This window comes from Echinops telfairi, unplaced genomic scaffold (assembly GCF_000313985.2).
Source record: "Echinops telfairi isolate 266 unplaced genomic scaffold, ASM31398v2 ScPeMD7_24;HRSCAF=84, whole genome shotgun sequence".
Lineage (NCBI taxonomy): Eukaryota > Metazoa > Chordata > Mammalia > Afrosoricida > Tenrecidae > Echinops > Echinops telfairi.
The window spans coordinates 2,513,867-2,534,641 of record NW_022103921.1 but is presented as its reverse complement, the minus strand read 5'-3'; the positions used below and the strand labels follow the sequence as shown (position 1 = coordinate 2,534,641).

The 20,775-nt window shown below is 40.8% G+C and overlaps 1 protein-coding gene across 1 annotated transcript in view; it reads left to right on the top strand.

The window, feature by feature from the left end:
* HS6ST3 (heparan sulfate 6-O-sulfotransferase 3) overlaps window positions 1-20,775 on the top strand; it is a gene marked incomplete at its 5' end in the record, with an annotated part of 1,085,728 nt that continues 1,064,953 nt past the window's right edge. The window contains one exon of the mRNA XM_004714078.3: window positions 1-389. Within this exon, the coding sequence (XP_004714135.3) occupies window positions 1-389 (389 nt within the window). The remainder of the gene's footprint in view (window positions 390-20,775) is intronic.

Sequence of the window (20,775 nt, the reverse complement as noted above, 5' to 3'; positions counted from 1 at the left end):
GAGGAGGAACCGGACCCCGAGGCCCCGGAGAACGGCTCCCTGCCCCGCTTCGTGGAGCGCTTCAACTTCACCCTGAAGGACCTGACCCGCTTCGTGGATTTCAACATCAAGGGGCGCGACGTGATCGTGTTCCTGCACATCCAGAAGACCGGGGGCACCACCTTCGGCCGCCACCTGGTGAAGAACATCCGGCTGGAGCAGCCGTGCAGCTGCAAAGCCGGCCAGAAGAAGTGCACCTGCCACCGGCCCGGCAAGAAGGAGACGTGGCTCTTCTCCCGCTTCTCCACGGGCTGGAGCTGCGGGCTGCACGCCGACTGGACGGAGCTCACCAACTGCGTGCCGGCCATCATGGAGAAGAAGGACTGTCCCCCCAACCACAGCCACACCAGGTAGGGTTCTTGCCTCCTCTTGCTTCCTGTCACTCCCCATCCCCCTACCCCGAGTCTGGACCCTAGGGCGGCCCGTGCCCCCTGGGGCATCCCTATAATTCTCGGACTTTTCCCAATGGTTGATCTGGGCAGAAACTTTGGAGAGGGCTGAGATAGAGCTGTGGTCTTGAACTTGCTCCTCCTCCAGCCCCCATTGTTTTCTCCCACGCTCTTATACCTGCAGAGGTGCCCACAGCCATTGCCTGCGTTTCTTTCCTGGTGCCCAGCACAGTGTTGCATCCCTCCAAACTGACCACCCCCAAGCCCCATGGGAGGCCCCACTGGGGTCGCTAGGTGGGGGCCACTCACTGTTGTGTGTAACTCAACGTGTTCCTTCGGGCCTCCGTGGATCTCCTCCCGAGCCGGTCCATACAGAATCCTTAGAAATGTTTATTATTATAAATTTTAATCACAGCATGATATGTGATATGATTGTAAATTGATCAAAGTAATGTAAATCAGATATATGACTTAACAAAAACTTAAAAAAATTTTTTTCTTCATAGAATTACATTATTAATTATAACCTTATTAGTAACTGAGCAAAGCCTTTTAAAAGCTGTGTTGTTGCTTGCAGTTATTGATATAAGTTCACAAATACTTATCACAATATATTGGAGCTAAAAGATCAGAAAATTTAACAAATCAGTGAATGTAAAAACACACACCAGCAACAAAAGCAACAATGAGTGCTTACAACGTGGCAGATGACTCCACGTGACTCGAAGCGTTGTTATAATTGAGTAATGATGACAAATCTGACCAGGGTGCATTAGAAGATTCAGAAAGTAAATTAGCATACACTTTAGCTTCGTAAGTTAAGTGATACACATAAACTGGGCTCATGGAAAGTTTTTGCTATAACTACCCACAAGGATGCTTTTATTAAAAATTAATAAATGTCTGATGAAACTACACAAAAATCTTATACAAAGCCATTTACTGTAAACCACCTCCATCCCCAGTGGCACCTGGTGCAGTATCACTGGCATGCCCTTGGGCCTGGGCCTGGGCCTGGAGAGAGGAACTCAATTAGGCCAGTAAGTTGCAGCTTGAACAGCACTTGGGGTTTGGCTGATAGCAGGCAAGTGGAACTGGGAACGGAGAGTTAAGGCAGGAGTTTTCCAGCACAGTGAAGTCAGAGAAAAGTCTCATCCCTTGACAGGTGGCTCATGGATGGGTGCTTGCTAACTCAAGAAACCATCCTCTGGTTGCTGCTTTGAAGATCCATGTGTACATTTCTGCTCTACCTAGATTCTGGAGATGCTCTTTGTTGTTGGGCAGTGCTAGGATTTGGACTCTTGCTTCTCTCAGCAAGATGTCCATTCTTCCCCTAGGTCATTCCATCAGCTCATTCTGGAAGTGTCTTTTAAAGACTTACCATGTGCCTGGTAGTGTGCTGAATTCGAAATGGATGTAAAGATAGAATAAGTATCTTTTCTTTTTAGCGTGATAAATAGGTCCCCCCCCCCCTGTTTTAAAGTAGTAATACTGCGGAGAATTAGACTTACCGCTAAGAATTAGGGAAATGTGAAATCTTAATAGCCAAGGAAACTGCTTACATTATTAACATCCTTTGAGAGAGACATGGGCATAAGACTTAGGTTGAATGTTCTTTCTGCCCGTTACAATTTGAAAATTAATCTGACATACTTCCTCCAGGGACTAAAACATTAAAAGCTTGGAATGCTAGTTTATTGAAGTTTTTATCTCAAAGGTTTCCAACAATTTGGAGTAAGGTAATAGGAATTTGAAAACTCAGGCTCAATATGTTGATATCACCGTTTTTGCATCTGACATTATAGGAAAGTTTCATTTACTGGAAGCCACCCAGATTCTAGAATTCACTGCCACGGAAGCATCTAATTCTACTTCATTTCTCCAAGAATGAGCAAGATTTCATTATGTGATTTCTAACTGGTCGTTTTTCAAATACTTTATTCCCTCTCTGCTCCTTTTCCTGTTTAATAGAAAGTGGTAAGATTAGGAAACTAGTTGGAGTTGGAATGCAAACCTTAGGCAACTTCTTTAGTCTATATTAAAGGTGATTTATTGATTTTTTGTTGTTGTTGCTTTGAAGGAGCTCTGGTGGTGCAGTGGTTAAAGCTCTTTGCTGCTAGCCCAGAAGGTCAGCACCTTGAACCCAGCCCTCTGCTCCACAGGAGAAAGCTGTGGCAGCCTGCTTCTGTAAAGATGTATGCCTTGCGCCCCCTATGGAGGGCAGTTCTACTCTGTCCTGTGGGGCCACTATGATTCAAAATTGATTCGAATGCAGTGGGTTTGATTTTATTTTGAAGATTTTTTTGCTCTGTATTATTTTAGACTCTACCAGTCTTACTTTAGCTTTAAATGTAGTCTTTTGATCAAGTATAACTTCCTAAGAAATAAAAGACGATCTCCTATATTTCATCCAACAGTATACTCTTGGTAGTTAACCTTTTGTATCTTAATTGCTGAATGATCACCCCCCCCAAATTTATAAGTAGCTTCACACCTATGAAAGACTAGATCTATCAATTGATTATTTTTTTTAACTTCTAAAGATGCTTCATTGTGGAGGGGGAACAGTCAGCATTGTTTTCTACTAATGTGCATGTGAAATTTAGTGACTAGATGATGATTTGGGGGGAATTAGAGTAGGACATGGATTCGAAAAATAATTCTGTTTTTCTTAGTGATGAAATTAGCTACTACTGCTACAGGCCTTGCGGAAGGTACTAGCCGCAAGGCTTCACTTCCACGGGAAATATCCAATATTTTGCTACTTTGTGTCACAGAACATTCCAATATTGGCCACTTAAACATATGGTTTCTATTGCACAAACGGTTTTCTTTGTTTAGTTATAGACTACGAGCATTTTTCTACTTGAATTACAAATTGTCTTGAAACTTTTCTTTGTGGCATGCTTTATAATCCCCTCTTCTTTTCCTTCTTACCTTCCTTCCGGTTCCCAACAAGTCCCACTTCTTTTCCTTTTTTAGCTATGGTAGGAAGGAAGAGTTCTGGCCAATGTAAGATGTTCTGTATCAAAAGCTATATGAAAAACGCTGAAGAGAGGTTAACAGTAGCATCTTCCTAGCTGAGAAGATTGAACTCATTGTCTGTCATTGTACTGTGTATAGCATTCCACAGCCAACTAGATTAGCCTGGATGATGGCGGGTACATTTTCACAATGCAAAATGGCAGATAATCTATTGCTACATAATGGGAGCAAGGGTCTTCTTCAAATAGGGCTGATTCTCAGAAAACGATGATGGGCAGGCAGTCCTCATGTTACTAAAGCCCATCTGTAGTACAACCTTTAGTTAGGAACCAACCCTATAAGGTCTTTTATATTGGAATTTTGAGGTACATATAATGGTTTCTATAACCATGGAGGGATACTCTTTGAGGCCTCTCAGACTAGTATTATTACTGGATTATTATGTTACAGGTGTTTTAATGTACCTGTAAGCACTTTTTAATGTCTTTAATGCATACAATGATTTGCCATATACTATGGAAAACATTTGACTAACTGATGTTCGCTACAAACCATGCATACCTGGTTCGATTTATGCACAAATCTGACTGAAAGACAAATTGAAGAATGGAATTTGTTCATAATCTGGGCATTGCCTGCAGATCACATTATTTTCATTAGCTCTCATGCTGTTCCGCCCTCCCAGTTTATCTTAGGGCTCAATACTCACATGCATCACTTACTGGATTCAGGTGTCACACAGACATAGGTTGTGTACTCACTCTGTGTGTAACCAGGAGTCAGTTACTTTTTTTGGGCCTCAGCTTTTTCATATTTTAAGGGTACCTAAGTAGCACTACCCTCACATAAGTATTGTGAGAATTAAATGAACTAGTGCATTTAAAATGCTTAGCAGGATATGTCGACTGATAGATAGTACTACTTAATATGCTAATATATATCGGTGTTAAGTGCCATCAAGTTGGCGTGGATTCATACTTAGAGCAATAACAGAATTGAAAACGTCCTAGTCCCTCACCATACTCACAATGTTGGTATGATGGAGCCCTTTGTTGTAGCCACTGATGTATGCTGGTATGTAGTAATACTTAAAAATCCACACCATGCTATCAACTGTAGTAGTACTCTTTTCTCTAACCACGGCTGACAGTCACAACAGGATCTGGTGTTTTATGTTTATGTGTTGTTAGTTGCTAGGCTTTGGCAAGTCAGTTTAAACTTATAACTACCCTATGCAACACTGCGGGATCCTGCACTGAATTTAGTGAAAACGAGCCCCTTTCACGCATGGGAATGTCATTTTATGGCTATTTGTGCTCACACAGAATCCTAAGTTCCAAACAGAAGCCGGGATTGAAAACTGTGGGCCTTTGGGACTATAAGTGGGAATATAATTGTTTCTGCATTTTACTGGTGATAAGAAAAGTTGCTAGAATAGTAGGAGAGGAGATGGCAACATGTAAGAGCCAAGGCAGAAAGTTGGAAGCGAATTCTGAAACCAGAATCTAGGGAGAGTTGAAGGAACCCCTGTATGGGTATTTAGATCCCAAGAGGATGCACGGTCCCCAGACTGGGGGTTGAATACAGCCCAGATGGCATTTTGCACGCAGGAGGCCCTGGTCAGCTAACAGGAAGATTGTAAACGTGCGGACCTGTTTTATCACATTACTGATGACATCTTTCCATTGTTTGTAATTTGCTTTTTTCCCCAATTATTTCTTTGAGTACCCTTTTCCACTCTCTTTATGCTTTTTTCTTTATTACCGTTATGGTTTCCCCCTTTGTCTGCATGTCCAGATCGGTAGAAGGCTTCCTTTTACAAATTCTAAAATATGAATAAAATCAAACAGCATTTTTTGACACCCCCTCCAAAAAAAAGACCAAAAAATAAAACAAAACAAACAAAAATAAAGCCCTCAAGCCTCCACCAGAACTCAGCTCATCATTTTACATGGCAATGGGAGATAACTGAACCCTTACAAAGATGGTTATATTTCCAATAATTCTCCTGAAGATTAGCATCTTCATTTTGGTATTTCCATCCAATGCTTTGCTTGCTTTTTCTTCTATTTACTATGCAACGTACAGCAGGAATGGCTTCATTATCTGAAATACGTCAGGTGGAACGTGGTTTGGAACAAGCAATGTCAGCTATGGAATTTAGGTTGTTAGGGATGAGAGACCTTACTGTTCTTGGGTAAGTGTCATTTCTATTCTTAAATGATGCTAGTGAGAGATTCCATCCATCTCCTTTGTGTGGTGGGATGGCACTTGTCTTCTTTTATGATTCTTATTCCCTTGGTTCTGTTAGAATAGTAGGAATTTTGTGGCTAGTGTTCTATATAGGGCCCTCTGATTAAAGGTAATATAGATAATAAATATTATCAATAAAAAATAATTAAATGAACCAACTACAAGGAACTATATGTGACCTCCTCCCTGGGGGACGGACAACAGAAAAGTGGGTGAAGGGAGACGTCAAACAGGTCAAGATATGACAAAATAACAATTTATAAACTATCAAGGGCTCATGAGGGAGAGGGGAGCGGGGAGGGAGGGGAAAAATGAGGACCTAATGCTGGCGATTTAAGTGGAGAGCAAATGTTTTGAGAATGATGAGGGCCATGAATGTACAAATGCGCTTTACACAATTGATGTGTGTATGGATTGTGATAAGAGTTGTATGAGCCCCTAATAAAATGATTTTAAAAAAATGAACAGATATCAATGATCAATTGTTTTATATTACCAGAAAACAGGAAAGGTATAAGTACAGATGGTTTCAAGAATGATTGGAACTAGTGGTTTCTGGAAAAAAAAAAATCGAATGATTGGAACTAGATATTTGGAGTCTCTACCTCCCCCCTACCCCAAATTCCTTTGTATAGCAACCTAATTCTGTTAAGTTGGCTTATTCCAGAAAATGGGGAAATGGCTTTCACATCAAATAACTCCATAAGCCTGGAGCCGCGTTTCCCAAAGTGGGTGACGCCTCCCCTGGGAGGCTGTGGAACAATTCAGGGGCCTTCAAGAGCAGAATCCTACACTTTATCTTGGATTATGAGCTATGGCAGAAAATATTTTAATTGTTGGGGTGAGGGGCTAGTAGAATTTTTTTCTGCAAAAGGGGTGGTAGGCCAAATATACATGGGAACCAGTGGCCTCCAGGAAAACAGACCTCTGAGCTCCAGGTTGACGTTTGGTCCAGCTGAACTTGTGCCTCTCCCTTCCACCAACAATGTGACCAGGGAGATGACACTTTCGGCCTCAACTTGTGTCTTGTATGGGAGAGCCACCCCCATGATATGTGCGTGCATGCGTGCGTGGGGGGGGGGGGGAGAGAGACAGAGACAGAGAGAGAGACAGAGAGAGAGACAGAGCGAGAGACAGAGAGAGGAGAAATATCAGAAGAAGGGAAGCTAGCAGAGACACCTCTCTTAATACAAATGAACCACTGGGTATTAGACAGTTCCTATAATTGTGTGGAATACACCTAACAAATACATGTGAATAAGTGAACTCTCCCCTCCCTTGTTTTGCATTCCATTTAGTGGAATTTTTAAGTAAACTCCAACTCAAGCTTGTTTACAGCATCTGGAGAGAATGTCAGATGAGAGGTAATTGAGGGACCTGTTTATATGTAATATGGATATAGGGAAAATATAGTTGCCTTTAAATACTCAAAGGAAGAAGAGATGGCAGATGAAGAAATCTTGTATAATTTTTTTTAAAGATAAAAGTATGATATGTGGGCTAGAAATGAAAAGATAACAATTTCAACTCTGGATGAAAGAACTTCATAATTTTTAACTGTCAAAATTTACAATGAAATCTTGTGTAAAAAAAAAAAGAAAAAAAGAAAAGAAATCTTGTGTAAACTCATGTGCTCCCAGCCCTGAAAATGTTGGAAGTAAGGACTAGCCACTGATTTTGTAAAAGGAATTTGTTCCTGAATAAGGACTTGGCCTAGATGTCCCCACCTGCCCTTTAAAGGTTTTATAGTTCCAATCTAAGTTAAATTCAGGATATCTTTCTTTCTCCCATTCCAGCTCTCTCTGTGTATATAAATATATATATAAATATAATAAATGAGTTCTCAAGTTTTTATAAATAGTTTTACCCAAAATTTTTTGGCAAAGCTCATTCTGTTGATATGGGTTGTATAAAAGAACTGCTTTACATTCAGGACCAAATGAAAGAAATATGTCTGCTTCTTAATAAGTATAAGAATGTGAGATGAGAAAATATAATACAACTTGCCACAAAAAGCCATAACCAATTTGAAACATTATCTGGTTATTGCTTTTCCTTTAGACTGCAGGCTAAAATATATAAGGAGACTGCAGAACTCTGTTTCAAAGTCTGTGTAGAATATTATAGCTTGCTCTGCTGTCTAAAGTATAATCTGTTCGATGTCTCTTCTAATTAGAAATGTTGAACTGCAAAGAGGTTAATTTTATCACGAGTCTGTATGCAGTGTAAAACTAAGGCAACAAGAGATTTTTCTGTTTATATATTATATCTACTTAAATGTTCATTATAGGGCTTTTAAAGTATTGTATCTAGTTCAAATCACCAGAATTTGCTATAAATCAGAAATAGGTTGAATTAGATCCGTTCACTTTTTTTATTTAGTAGTACAGGTCTAATCTGTGTAGTAGATGATTTATTTTTATGCTTGGTCTAGTTTTGTTTTTGTTTTTCCCTCTTGTTGCCTGGGGTTTTTTGATTGGGTTGATATAAGAGAATTGGAAATGACCATCTCATAATTAGAAACTAGCCAAGTTTAGGCATCAACAATGTAGAGTTGCTGAATCTTAGTTTTTCATATTATTAGTACCCAAAGCTAATTATTATCATCTCATCTTAACAAAAGACAATCACCAGCTTATGGCATTTGAATGCTATTTATGCTTGATAATGAATGAGGCAAGTTTAATTGAGACTAGCACATCCTCAAATGATTTTTAAGTGTCACAAAATAAACTATTGGACCAAGAAATAGGTTCAGTATGAAAATAATTAAATGGGGTACCCAGATTAATGTTTTGCGGCAATCAATCATCTTGTTTTTGAGTTTGTTAAACTGTGGTTGTACTCTGTGTTATACTCTGTGGGTTTTAATCTGCTAATATAGCTTTATGTAAATCATAGGTTTCCAAATGTATCTGGCCTACTGCCCCCTTTTTAGAAAAAAATAAAAAGAAACTTACTCAGGCTGCCCATGGCAATGAAGAATTTGGGTATTACAGCCCATAATCTAGGGGAAAACATGTAGCTATCTGCTTTTGCAGCCCCCTGGATCTTCCCCACTGGCCAGGGGGTGGTGTTGTCCAGTTGGGGACACACTGGCTTACATCATAGTTACACTTTCAATTATGTATTGGGGAATTTGTTCCTAAGACATGTGTTAACTGTTATTTGTTTAACTCTCCTAGCAAATGCAGTTGCTCAGTAAAACATGTATTAAATGACTAGCACATCTTTGATAAATAAATTCCTGTAAGCATCGGGTTCAAATAAATCGTGTGTATGAGATTACCTTTCAAAAAACCAAGCCCAGTGTGGTGGCATTGTGATTGTTTAAAAGATGGGACTAACAGTGTGTAGCATGACTTTGTTATTTCAGGTGCAAATTGTAATCGTCAGTGGTTATCTTCTAAAATTATTGAGATGTCAGTTCCCCTACTTCTTTATAGGTTGGAGGCCACAATTCTTGGGAACATTCTAGAGTGGTTTCTCCTGTGAGATAATTTGCTACTGGAAAAAAATTCGTTTCCGTTGAAAGAGACGAACTGGCATCGTGTGAAGGTTGATTGGACCATTCATTCTACTTTAGAGTAAAATCAGCCTAAAAGATGAGAACTTTGATCTGGGGCGGGGAAGGTTGAGAGTACTAAGTAAAAGGGTCAGCAGTATTGCTAACAGGGCTCCATTGCATCTGTGCTTGGGTGGATTTCACACAAAGGGTGCTGAATAGGACTCTTCAATAGGTGGGTGACCACAGACTAGTTTCCTTAATAACACATGTGTCTTAGTCTTATTAGGGTGGCTTCAAAAAACCCAAGATCTCATCAGAACAAGGACTGCTGAGTGGATCTACTGGGACAGTTAAGTTCCTCTTAGAAGGCTATGGTAGCTGTGTTTTGGGATTTCAAAGGGGATACTCTTGTTCGATTTTCCTAAAGGATACAGGACAATTCTGGAGGCTCCTTAGGAAGACATTTTAAGAAAATTGAAGACTTATATCAGTGAGAAATGGGCCAGGAAAATTGTGCCAAGGAAAAAAGTGGTTTCTATCATGGCAAACCACCTGCTTATTCTTAGAGGGTAGTAAGAGCTCCCGTAGGAGAATTTGAATGCGAAATCTTACTCCGTCTGCCCTACAACCCCTTTCAGGCCCCCTCAAAGAACTGTACAAAGCAACAGAGTCTGAGTTCCTTAAGGACTCCAACACTCCTGTTTTGGCAAGGTATGAATCAAAGAACAGGGAAGACTTCATTGGGAGAAGTATCAGAGGGGTAGTAACAGAGTCTTCACCAGTACGTCGATGGAGGGTATGTCCTGAAATGATAGCGCCACACTTGGCTAGTTGTGTTTCATAAAGTTGTCCTTGACCATGTAGCAATAATTTCGACTTACCCTTGTATAACATACACTCTGGAGTCTACGGCTTAAAGCCAGATGGTTGAGGTACTAGTGACCGGAGATTATGACATCGGAGAGGAATTGGAGGGGAGTCTTAGGAAACAAGTCTTAAAGAGAAATTGGAAGGACCTCATGGTACATGTATTTGTCAGTGGAAATCTAGCAGTTTGTGCCGATGTCCACTTTGTGAATGTAACTAGGGTAACTTTGAAGTTAAACTTCCTGAATTTATTTGGGCTCAACCTTGGATAAATCCATTTTCAGCTCTTCAATTTCCTTCTGAATAATGGGAATAATAATAGGACTATTGCTTGGTGAGTAATAATAGCACATGTGATGCTCTTAGAACAGAGCCCACCACATAGTGAGGCATTTATAGCTGAACTAGCTGTTAGTTTCTCATGGGACTCTTATTCACATACTGTTTTGTGTAAAAATGAAATATGTGGTAGTCCAACTGTCCTATTCGAATCTGGATCTTTTGATCTTGAATAATGGAAAGATGAACGAGCAAGTGGTGATGAATAGGAAGTGGAGAAGTAAAGGTGAACTCCAGATCTTGTGGACACTCAAGGGACACATAGTGGATGCTGCTGAATGGATAACTCACTCTCTTTTTCCCTTCCATTGTGTAGTATTTATGGGAAATTAATGAGACAGCAATAAAAATGTTTAAGCACATATAATTAAATTCATAAATGAAGCAATTCTACAGCAACATTGAATTCGTTGCCTGTAGGCACATAAATATTTGTAGTTCATTGCTATTATTAATATCTTTCCGTGCTCTCATTCATAAGTACTATACATTTGTTTTCAGAACCGTATGTTTAGTGCTATGGATTTGCAGCTGCCTCTGTGTTCTAGTTTTAGCCTCAGCCTTTATTTGTTAGACTATACAGAGTATTTCTTCCAAAGAATTTAGAAGGGTCTGGATGGATATACCATAAGCCTGGAACAGGATGGCTTTTTTTGGGTGGATTCTCGTTAGAATCCTATAGAATTTGATGGATTTCCCTAGAAGGCGAAAATGTATAATTAGGAAGAAGAGTCCATCTGCTTTTAACAAAAACATGCAGTAACCTGACATGGAAATCTGAAGGTAATCTCAATAAAACAGAGGAAAGGCAACAGTGATATGCACGGATGAGAGACTAGGCAGTGACAATACAGCGTGTGAACGAGGAGACTGACAGAAGAGGAAGAGAAGGGAGAGAGGTAGTCCAGGTAAAGAATGAAACCCTAAAGGAACTGAATCAGAATATTGAACACAGGGCAGAACTGTATATTGTAGGGCATGGTTTGTCTCCTTAGTATATTTACCGGAAGTAATAAACCACCCAGAAAACGATGTGACTCTGAGCCCCAGTTTGCAAGTGTGTAAGTGCTGCTGCCATTCATTTATAGGCAGTCATCAGCTTACAAACAAAATCAGTGCTGAAGTGTGTCTGGAAGTCAGATTACAGAGAAGGCAGAAGGGTGTGTACCGTTCTTTTTGGGCCTTACTTTTGTGCAAGAAAAGATGCAAAGCCTTTTTCGTGGTTTTAAAATTGCAACACGAACACGCGAATATGATTCTGAAAAAGAATTTGTTGTTACTGTGCATTGGTTCGATGGTTTCTAACCCGGGACTTAGTGTGCTTGCAAGTTCTTGTCCTTAAACCGGCGTAATGTTTTTGTAGGTGTGTGCATTTTTCTTATCCTGCTGCCGTTTCCATATGTTGAAAGCTGGATTATTCTGGGTCCTGGCAGCAGGCTAGTCTAGAATTTTGAGGATACCGTGAGCCCTGCAGGAGAACACACAGGACAATCTGCCCCTATAGAAACCCGAAGCAACCTAGATTCGATGGATAGAAAGTGGGTTCTGACTCATAACCACCCTATAAGACAGGGGAGAACTGACACGTAGGGTCCCCAAGGCTGCGATCTTAATGGAAACACGTCGCCTTATCTTTCTCCCCAAGTGTCTCTGGTGAGTCACAAGCACTGACCTTTATGTAATGTCGCCGTCGAGTGCTTTGCTTTAACCATGGAGACACCAAGACTCTTCTCTGTAAAGGATAGAGTGGAAACTATTAACTCTACAGCCCCTGAAGTGGCAGAGAGAGGCAAAGGTGCGATGAGCATTGTTCGGGATAGGAAGGACTGGAAGAAGCAGCTTTCCTGTGGGACCTGTTTGTGGAGGCGGAGTAGCCCCTGCCAGAGCAGGGTTGCCCGAACTTCAGTGGAGCTAAGGTAAAGAGGAAATACCTTGACCATTTTCTCCTTCCATTGGCTGACTTCACCTGGAAGGTAAAGGGTAAGAGAGAAAGCCGGTACATTCCATGGGCTTCTGGAAGGCAGAGAAAGACAGAGAATGGATTTGGGACTATGGAGGTGGGAGGGCTGAAAATGGAGAAAAACTTGTATAGTGTCTTAAAATGGTTTGAGATGTCTTCCAATTCATTTTATGGATCTCTCCCATGCAGTTCTGCAAATGAAACTGAGAATATTGTATATTATGCTTTGGTACGTGAGCTGCATATATTCTGCATGGACTATTAGTGTCCACCTAGAGAAGGATGGCGGTCTGCCATCCGCATGGTCTACAGTTCGAAACTGCCAGAAGCTCTGTGGGAGAATGACTGGGCTTTCTACTCCCATAAACAGTTACAGTCTCGGAAACCCACAGGGTGTCACCGTGAGTCAGCATTGACTCGATGGAGTGAGAGAAAGAATGGTGAGTGCAGTAGAAGAACCTGTCTCCAAACGAGTAGTCACCACAAACAACTGAGTTTTTAAAAATTTTTGCTGAGTCATAGAAATACTGTCCAGTTTGCGTGTCCTCCCACCTTACTACCTCAGAACCAACTGGTAGCAGTGACTGGCTTGAGCAGTTAGATGTAGAGTATGATACAGAGTAGACAATATGGGCTCGATATTGTACCTGTTTAGGACGTTTTATAAATTCAAAGTTATAAAGTCTTAGTAATAAGTTCTTGTATTAGTCTAGGTACTTTGGAGAAACAAATCCACGGCGACTCACGTATAAGAGAGAGTTTTATGTAAAGAAAAGGTGCATCATGAAAACATCCCAACCCAATGCTGCCCAAGCCCACAAGTCCAACATTAACCCATTGACCCAACACCAGTCCACAAAGCCCTCCACCTCACAAAACAGAGGCAATGATGCCGACTGCAGGAGGAAAGCTGAGTCCATGAACGTGTAAGCATCTCAGCACTGGCAGGGGTCTCCACACGGCTGCTCCAGCACCCAGGGCTGCATCGGGATAGATCCATGCGGCTTCTCCTTGTAGGAAATCCATCTTGCAAACTGAAGCAGGGAACTGCTAAGGCAGCTGCACCCGATGCAACCATCACAAAACAAGAGACCCGAGAACTAGAAAGGCCGAGGCTCACCACCCATTTATCCCTCCGCCTTTCAACCAGCACCACATGTGATTATTGGCCAGGCTGGCACAATTAACTAACTCAGTTCTAAACGAATAACTTCTTTCAGGCATGGAAAAGTAGTTTGTAAAACAGAATGTAGTATGCCCAGACATACTTATGAGATGAGATATAGACTTTTTCTATATAGACCTCATTCCCCAAGCTTCACGATACTTTGGGGTAATATTTATGAAGGGCAGACAAGAAGAAAAACTATATCACATTTGAAATGGCGATGTTTTGATTTTTAATTTTAAGGGAATTCAAAAGGATATTTTCATTACTTTGGAGTAAATATGAAATGTTTGAAAGTGTACATGCATGCGTCTCTCGGTAAAATGTTAGAAACCTGGAGATCTCCTGTCATTAGAGACTGAAATGATACGGTGTCTGAGCAAACTTGATATCAGACCCATCAATTTGCTTCTTTAATTCCAAGAATCAAAGTTCCAGGAGCAGAGTGTTCTTCAACATACGGATTTATGATGACAAAACAAGTTTCAGTACAATGTATGTGTTTAGTTACGCCCATTGGAATTGGTGTGTTAAATTCATTTTTGCCGTCCGTCAGAGGGGATTTTGCGTGTCTGGAAACAGTATCGGTCATGGAGAAAATTCCGCCCGTCCTCATATTCTCCAGGCCCCTGGTAGATAGAACTTTCTCCTTTGGTCTGTGGAATACCATTGTACCACATAGCTAGAGTGAGCGATTGCCCTGTACAAAGAGGATCATTTTCCGAACATTGCCTTTGTAAGAAGAGTTACTGTTAGCTTCGATAAAATGACCTCAGGCACTGTTTCTGCTCATTGTGAAGGTGATTCGCTTTGGGGACAGCCACTGAATTAGGTGAGCGTCTACTTAGCCGAAAGAATCTTGGGGCTGTGCCAGTGATGATTTTCTTACCCGCATCGTTTCTTTCTTCTTTTTTTTTTTAAATGCCTGCATCATTTTTTAAGAGTTAGTTATTGAGCCTTCCTAATATACAGACAAGAGTTGGGCTTAAGGAATATTTCTACTTCTGACAGATGAACATTTCATCAAGACATACATTGATAAATAAATATAAATATACCTGTGTTTAAAGTCTTCTGACAACGTGAGGGAACTAGTAGATATAGTAGCAAATGTATTATTTGATGGATTTAAAAAATATTATGGTAGACTGTAGATGATAAGAAGTTTGCTATTTGAACCTTTTACAAGCGCAGAATTCGGGGATGGGAATGACAGTCCCTGTGCTGTGCTACCAGTACCACAACCCATTTCTAGAGGGTTTTCATTGCCCCAAAGAGAAACTGGCTAGCCTTCAATAACTCCCTTTTCTTCTTCTCCCCAATCCTGGTAGCCACTAATTAACGCTATGCACTACCCTATCCTAGACACTTCATTTGGGTGGATTCACACAGTATTTGCCATTCTGCATCTGACTTACTTCCCTTAGATAGAATCTGATGCATTTTCATTAAAACAAACAAACGAACAAACCTTTGCGTGATCACGAAGAATTCTTTTGCTTTTAAGTATAGACTTGAGCCTAAAATTGCTTTGAATGCTTTATTTTCCAAGTTCCTTAGGTGTGCTATAAAGAATAATTAATGTAATGAAAGAATCGATGTGGTGTATACATTATTTAGGCTTTACTATCATTGTAATTCTCAACACCTATCGATCGACAACAATTCATGTGTTAATTTCCTCCCAATAAGCTATTCATTGTATTGGGTCTGAAGTAGTGCTGTCCCTGCATTTTCACAGCAAGCCATGAATTCCTAATGACACATGGAGCAAGTTAACTCGCTCGTGAGTGTTGCCAGATTGGAAAACAGACCAAAGGGAGTCATTTGGAATACTGGTCTACGGAAACGCCGTGTAGCCAGACCACTGCTCCTAACTAAACTCATGCACTCTTGTAGGCTGTTGTGAATCTGCCCTTGGAGTTTTATCTGCATTGAACTACTAGCTCTGTGTTCACTTTAAAATTCGTTTTTAAATTCAGGGCTTGTCTTTTTCTGTCTCGGTGGTGGCAGCGGTGTGGAAGTGGTAAGGACCTTTTCAAACTCTGATGCGTTTCTTTTTTTAATCGATAGTAATGCGTTGTCTGTATAGTCGTGCTCTGGAGTTGTCGTTAGAATGAATGAAACACGGCTTGGTCCTGCGCCATCCTCACGGTTGGACTTAAGTTTGAGTTGAGTTGTAGCAGCCCTGGGTCTATCCATCTTGTCCGGCGTCTTCCTCTTTCTCACTGCCCCTCCAGTTTACCACGCATGATGTCCTCCTCCCAGGGCGGCTCTCTCCTGATGACATGTCTCAAGGACGTGAGATGAATTCTTGCCATCTCTGCTGCTCTGAAGTTGGTTATTATTAAGTGATGTTTGGGATGTTATGATCCGACTTACTTCTTTTTGAAACACAACCAGGTAGGGGTCCAAGAAGTCAAACTGCCAACATTGATGGCAAATAAAGAAATAAATCGGATGCCTTGTGTCAGGGAGGCAGAGTGGTTTCTTGAAATGGCTCTAAGTGTGTGATCAAGTGAAAGTTTGAATCTGGGCTTCCTTATTTACTTATTTATTGAGTGAACTGCTTATTAAAGGTATGATGGCACAATGATTAAAATGCATGGTTGCAACCCAACAGAGGGAAAGGTTGTGACAGTAGGCCTCTGTAAGATTATATACCTTGGAATCTCTAGGGGGCAGTTCTACTCTGTCTATAGGGTCTGAATCCGCTAAATGGCAGTGGGTTTGAGTCTTGCTAAAATATTATATTAATTTTTACCCGTTATACAGTGAACCCTCGTTTATCGTGGTTAATCGGTTCTAGACCCTAACATGATAAATGAAATTTCACGAAGTAGGATTCCTTATTTGTAAATCAAATATTTTCGTAGTTAGAGCATAGAGGACATGAAAAAACACCCTTTAGTCACCATGACACTCGTATTACCCAATCTATTCAACGAAAAAGGGAAAATACAGTCAAACATTTTGGACGTTACAATGATCATTTATTATTTATTATATTATTTATGGCATCAAGCGTGTCCAGTATGAGCCAATCAGTGGCAGTAATGACAGAGCATGCGCTGTTACGCAAAAACCGCGATAGAGTGAAGCCGCGGAAGTTGAAGCGCGAAGTGGCGAGGGTTCACTGTATTATATTAAATTTCACCCCTGTATCTTCAGTCCTTAGACTAGTCCCTGCTTCATAATACCTGTCAAATAAATGTTGACCGAATAAATGAAAGAATTCAAGGAAGAAAGCATGCACAAGTTCACTAATTCCCAGACACTTGGAATAAGGATATGTAGTCTGTCTGCTTCTTCATGTTTTTTGTGGGTAAGGAAATGAGTATGAAGGCCTTTTGTAAAGTACATAGTACTATACAAATTTAAATTTGCACGATAGTGAGAGAACATTTGATAGAGAATGGAAAGGAAGAGAAGTTGGATTTTGGAAATGCAACGGATATGTAATTCAGCTTTTATTAGAGTGTTTCCAAAATTGGGAGAGATGAAGTTGAAAATATGCAAAATGTGAAATTCAACAGAGCAATATGCTAGAGTAATAAGCAATTTCATTTTTCTTTTTTTTAGCCTTTTTGTGAATTAGGTGAAGGTTTACGGAGCTGATCATCTGTTAGATTCAACAATTCAGACACATTTTGTTTCAACTCATCCATTGAGAATTTTCTTTTAAAACCATACATAATTTATTGTAAAAGGCTGAACAAAGTGTGTAAGTCCTTTTCTTAGACCATCAGGGATCCTTCCTCCCCACCCAAAAAATTTGGTAGCAATCACTCTTCTAAAGGTGCTTGGTTATGTTTCCCACCGCTCTACCTATTTGAGGATGCTTGCCTAAAATTTCTATGTTCTGTTTTATATTCAAGACCTTCGTTTTTTAAAGTAGGTATAAGTGACTGCTGTAGGTTCCTATGTCCTGATAGTGAGCTGACTGTGGAACAATAGTTTCGCTTTTTATCAGATGTAGGATGGGATAATCCAATGAGTTGTTGACCATTACTGGTTTTCCAGTTAATTATAGACAACAAAAAGTTGCTTGCAGAACAGAAAACACAACATTCTAGAATGTAGATTTTACATCCTAATAACGATCTATCAGAATTATTTTGCTTAGTGAGGAGCCAAGAGCCCTGGTGATATAATGGTTACATGTTGGGCTGTTGACTGCAAGGTCAGCAGTTTGAAACCACCAAGGGCTCCTCAGAAGAAAGATAGGTCTTTCTACTCTCAGAGAGCTACAGTCTCCGAAACTCATATGCACAGTGCTGCCCTGACCTATCGGGTCACTATGAGTCAGCCTCGACATGATGGTAGGTGTGTTGTTGTTTTGAGAGCGATGGGCTAGTTTCCACATTTGACTTGTGATTCTGGTCCACCCAGGATGACATGATAGACTTCAAAACAAAACAACCCTCAAACTGCCGTTTCTGAGACTCTAATTCTTTTTATTTTTCATCATTTTATTGGGGGCTCTTACAGCTCTTATCTCCATCCATCCATCCATCCATCCATCCATCCATCCATCCATCCATCCATCCATCCATCTTGTCAAGCACATTTATACATATGTTGCCATCATCATTTTCAAAACATTTTCTTTCTACTTGAGCCCTTGGTATCTGCTCATTTTTCTCCCTCATAAACCCTTGTTAACTTATAATTTTTTTCTTTCATGTCTTACACTGACCACAGTTTCCCTGTACCCACTTTTCTGTTGTCTGTCCCGGGAGGGGGTTATATGTAGATCATTGTGATTGGTTCCCCCTTTCTCCCCCGACTTTCCCCCTTCCCTCCTGGTATCACTACTCTCCTTATTGCTCCTGAGGGGGTTATCTGTCCTGGATTCCCTGTGTTGCGAGCTCTTATCTGTACCAGTGTACATGCTCTGGGGTCTAGCTGAATTTGTGAGGTAGAATTGGGGTCCTGATAGTGGGGCAGGGAGGAAGCATTAAAGAACTAGAAGAAAGTTTTATGTTTCATTGGTGCTGTACTGCACCCTGACTGGGTTCTCTCTTCCTTGTAACCCTTCTGTAAGGGGATGTCCAATTGTCTGTAGATGGCTTTGGGTCTCCACTCTGCCCTCCCCCTCATTCACATCAGTATGATTTTTTTGGTCTGCGTCTTTGATGCCTGATCCCATCAACACCTCATGATCACACAGACTGTTGTGCTTCCATGTGGGCTTTGTTGCTTCTCAGCTAGATGGCCTCTTGTTTATCTTCAAGTGTTTAAGATCCCAGATGCTGTATCTTTTGATAGCCGGGTACCATCAGCTTTGTTCACCACATTTGCTTATGCACCCATTTTGTCTTCAGCGATGGTGTCAGGGAAGGTCAGCATCACAGAATGCTGGATTATTAGTATAAAGTGATTTTGTGTTGAGGGAGTACTTGAGTAGAGGCCCAATGTCCATCTGCTGCATTAATACTTAACATAAAAGTATATGTACATAGATTTACTCCCTATCATTATATAATTATATTTACATATGTACATACATACATTTACACATCTATTTACATATGTACATGGCTGGATTTAGATCTCTATAAATATCCTTTGCCTCCTAGTTCTTTCCTCTATTTCCTTTTACTTTCCTCTTTTCCCACTATCATGTTCGGCCTTCATTAGGGTTTCATTCCTCTCTGCTACATTGCCTTTGATGTCCACCAGGCATCCATTGATTTTTAGATCACATGTTCCTTTGCCCCTGGATTTGTTGACTGCCCCCATCCTTTCCCCTGCCTTCCCCTCTCCTGTGTCCCTCCGGAACCATTGGTCCCGTTGTTTTCTCCTCCAGATTGTTTATCCCACCTATCTTATCTATATAGATCTGCAGAGACAATGATAAGTGCAAATACAAGATAAAGCAAAACAAAACAACAAAAGAAAAACAAAACAAAACAGCAACGACAACAACAAAAAGCCTATAAATTGTTCCAGATCTGTTGACCTTTAGGAGTGTTTTCCGGTTGAGTCTGATGGAGTGTCATGCCCTGGCCCCAAAGTCCATTTTTGGTATTCCCCATGGACTTCGTTGCTCCCCTTGCTCTTCTGTTGCACGCCCTTAGTGTTTTGCCCCCAGCGTGGTGGGGTCAGATCTGGCACAATTCCCACACTGTGTCTCCTGTGTTGTCCCATGTAGTGCTATGGGTCAGTGAGGGACATCATGTCTTGTGGTAGGGCCGGCCCTGTGGCCCTCTCTGTGAATTGGCTGCTCTGAGCAGGAATATCATCCTCAGGGATTGGTGGGCCAGGATGTGTTCCACTCTCTTTCCTTCCCTCTTTGTTTGCTCCCATGCGCTCTGATCTGATGTGCCTTTCTCCTTGAGCTGTAGCTTCAGTGCTGTCCTCTGAGATGCATTCTTCTTGGGCAGTGGGATTCCACACAGTTGGGATTGGGGCGGGCCCCGTAGACCTCTCTATTGGTCTTGGTGCACCAGGAGGCTGTAATTCTTTATGGGAGTAGAAAGCCTTGTCTTTCTCCATTGGAGTGGCTGGAGGTTTTGAACTGCTGACGTTGGAGTTCAAAGACCAATGGGTAACCACTACACCACCAGGGCTCTTATGATAGACTTCTATAAGTCAAAATCTAGAGATACATGTAACTTCTGGGCTGGAGTCAACTCTTAGAAAAAGTTTACTCAGTTGATAGAAAACTGTGAAAGGTGAAGCAACTGGAAATAGAAGATGATCCAGATATTGAACTTTTTTCTCTTAACTACAACCCTATGAAGTATATAATAGTATCTTCATTTTATAGGTTTGAGTGTATTTGTTAGGATACTTTCAGCTGCAAGAAACAGAAACTCAAATCTAAATTTACTTGACAAGAAATTTAAAATCTCAGAGCAAAAACAAGAAATTTAAAATCTCAGAGCAAGTGGCCCAGAACAGTGGCTTTAGAAATAGTGGCTTCTCTCTCGGTTGTGTTTTCAAGGATGATTAAGCAAAGAGGTTGATACTTATATTCTGAATCAAGCCTGACTGTCGATTCAGATCCAATTCTCTCATTTTTCACTGGGTGAGTTTGCGTAAATTATACCAATTCTCAGGATTCAGTTTTCTTATCTATAAAACAGGGAGATAACATTCCTACCTTCCAATTGTGATGAGGATCTTATGAACTGATATATAAAACCTCTAAAATTCCTAAAGCCAGCCCATTAGTAGGCCACTGGAGATCCCCTTGCAGAGGGGTCTCGGGGAGGAGATGAGCCAGTCAGGGTGCAATGTAACAATGATGAGAAATACA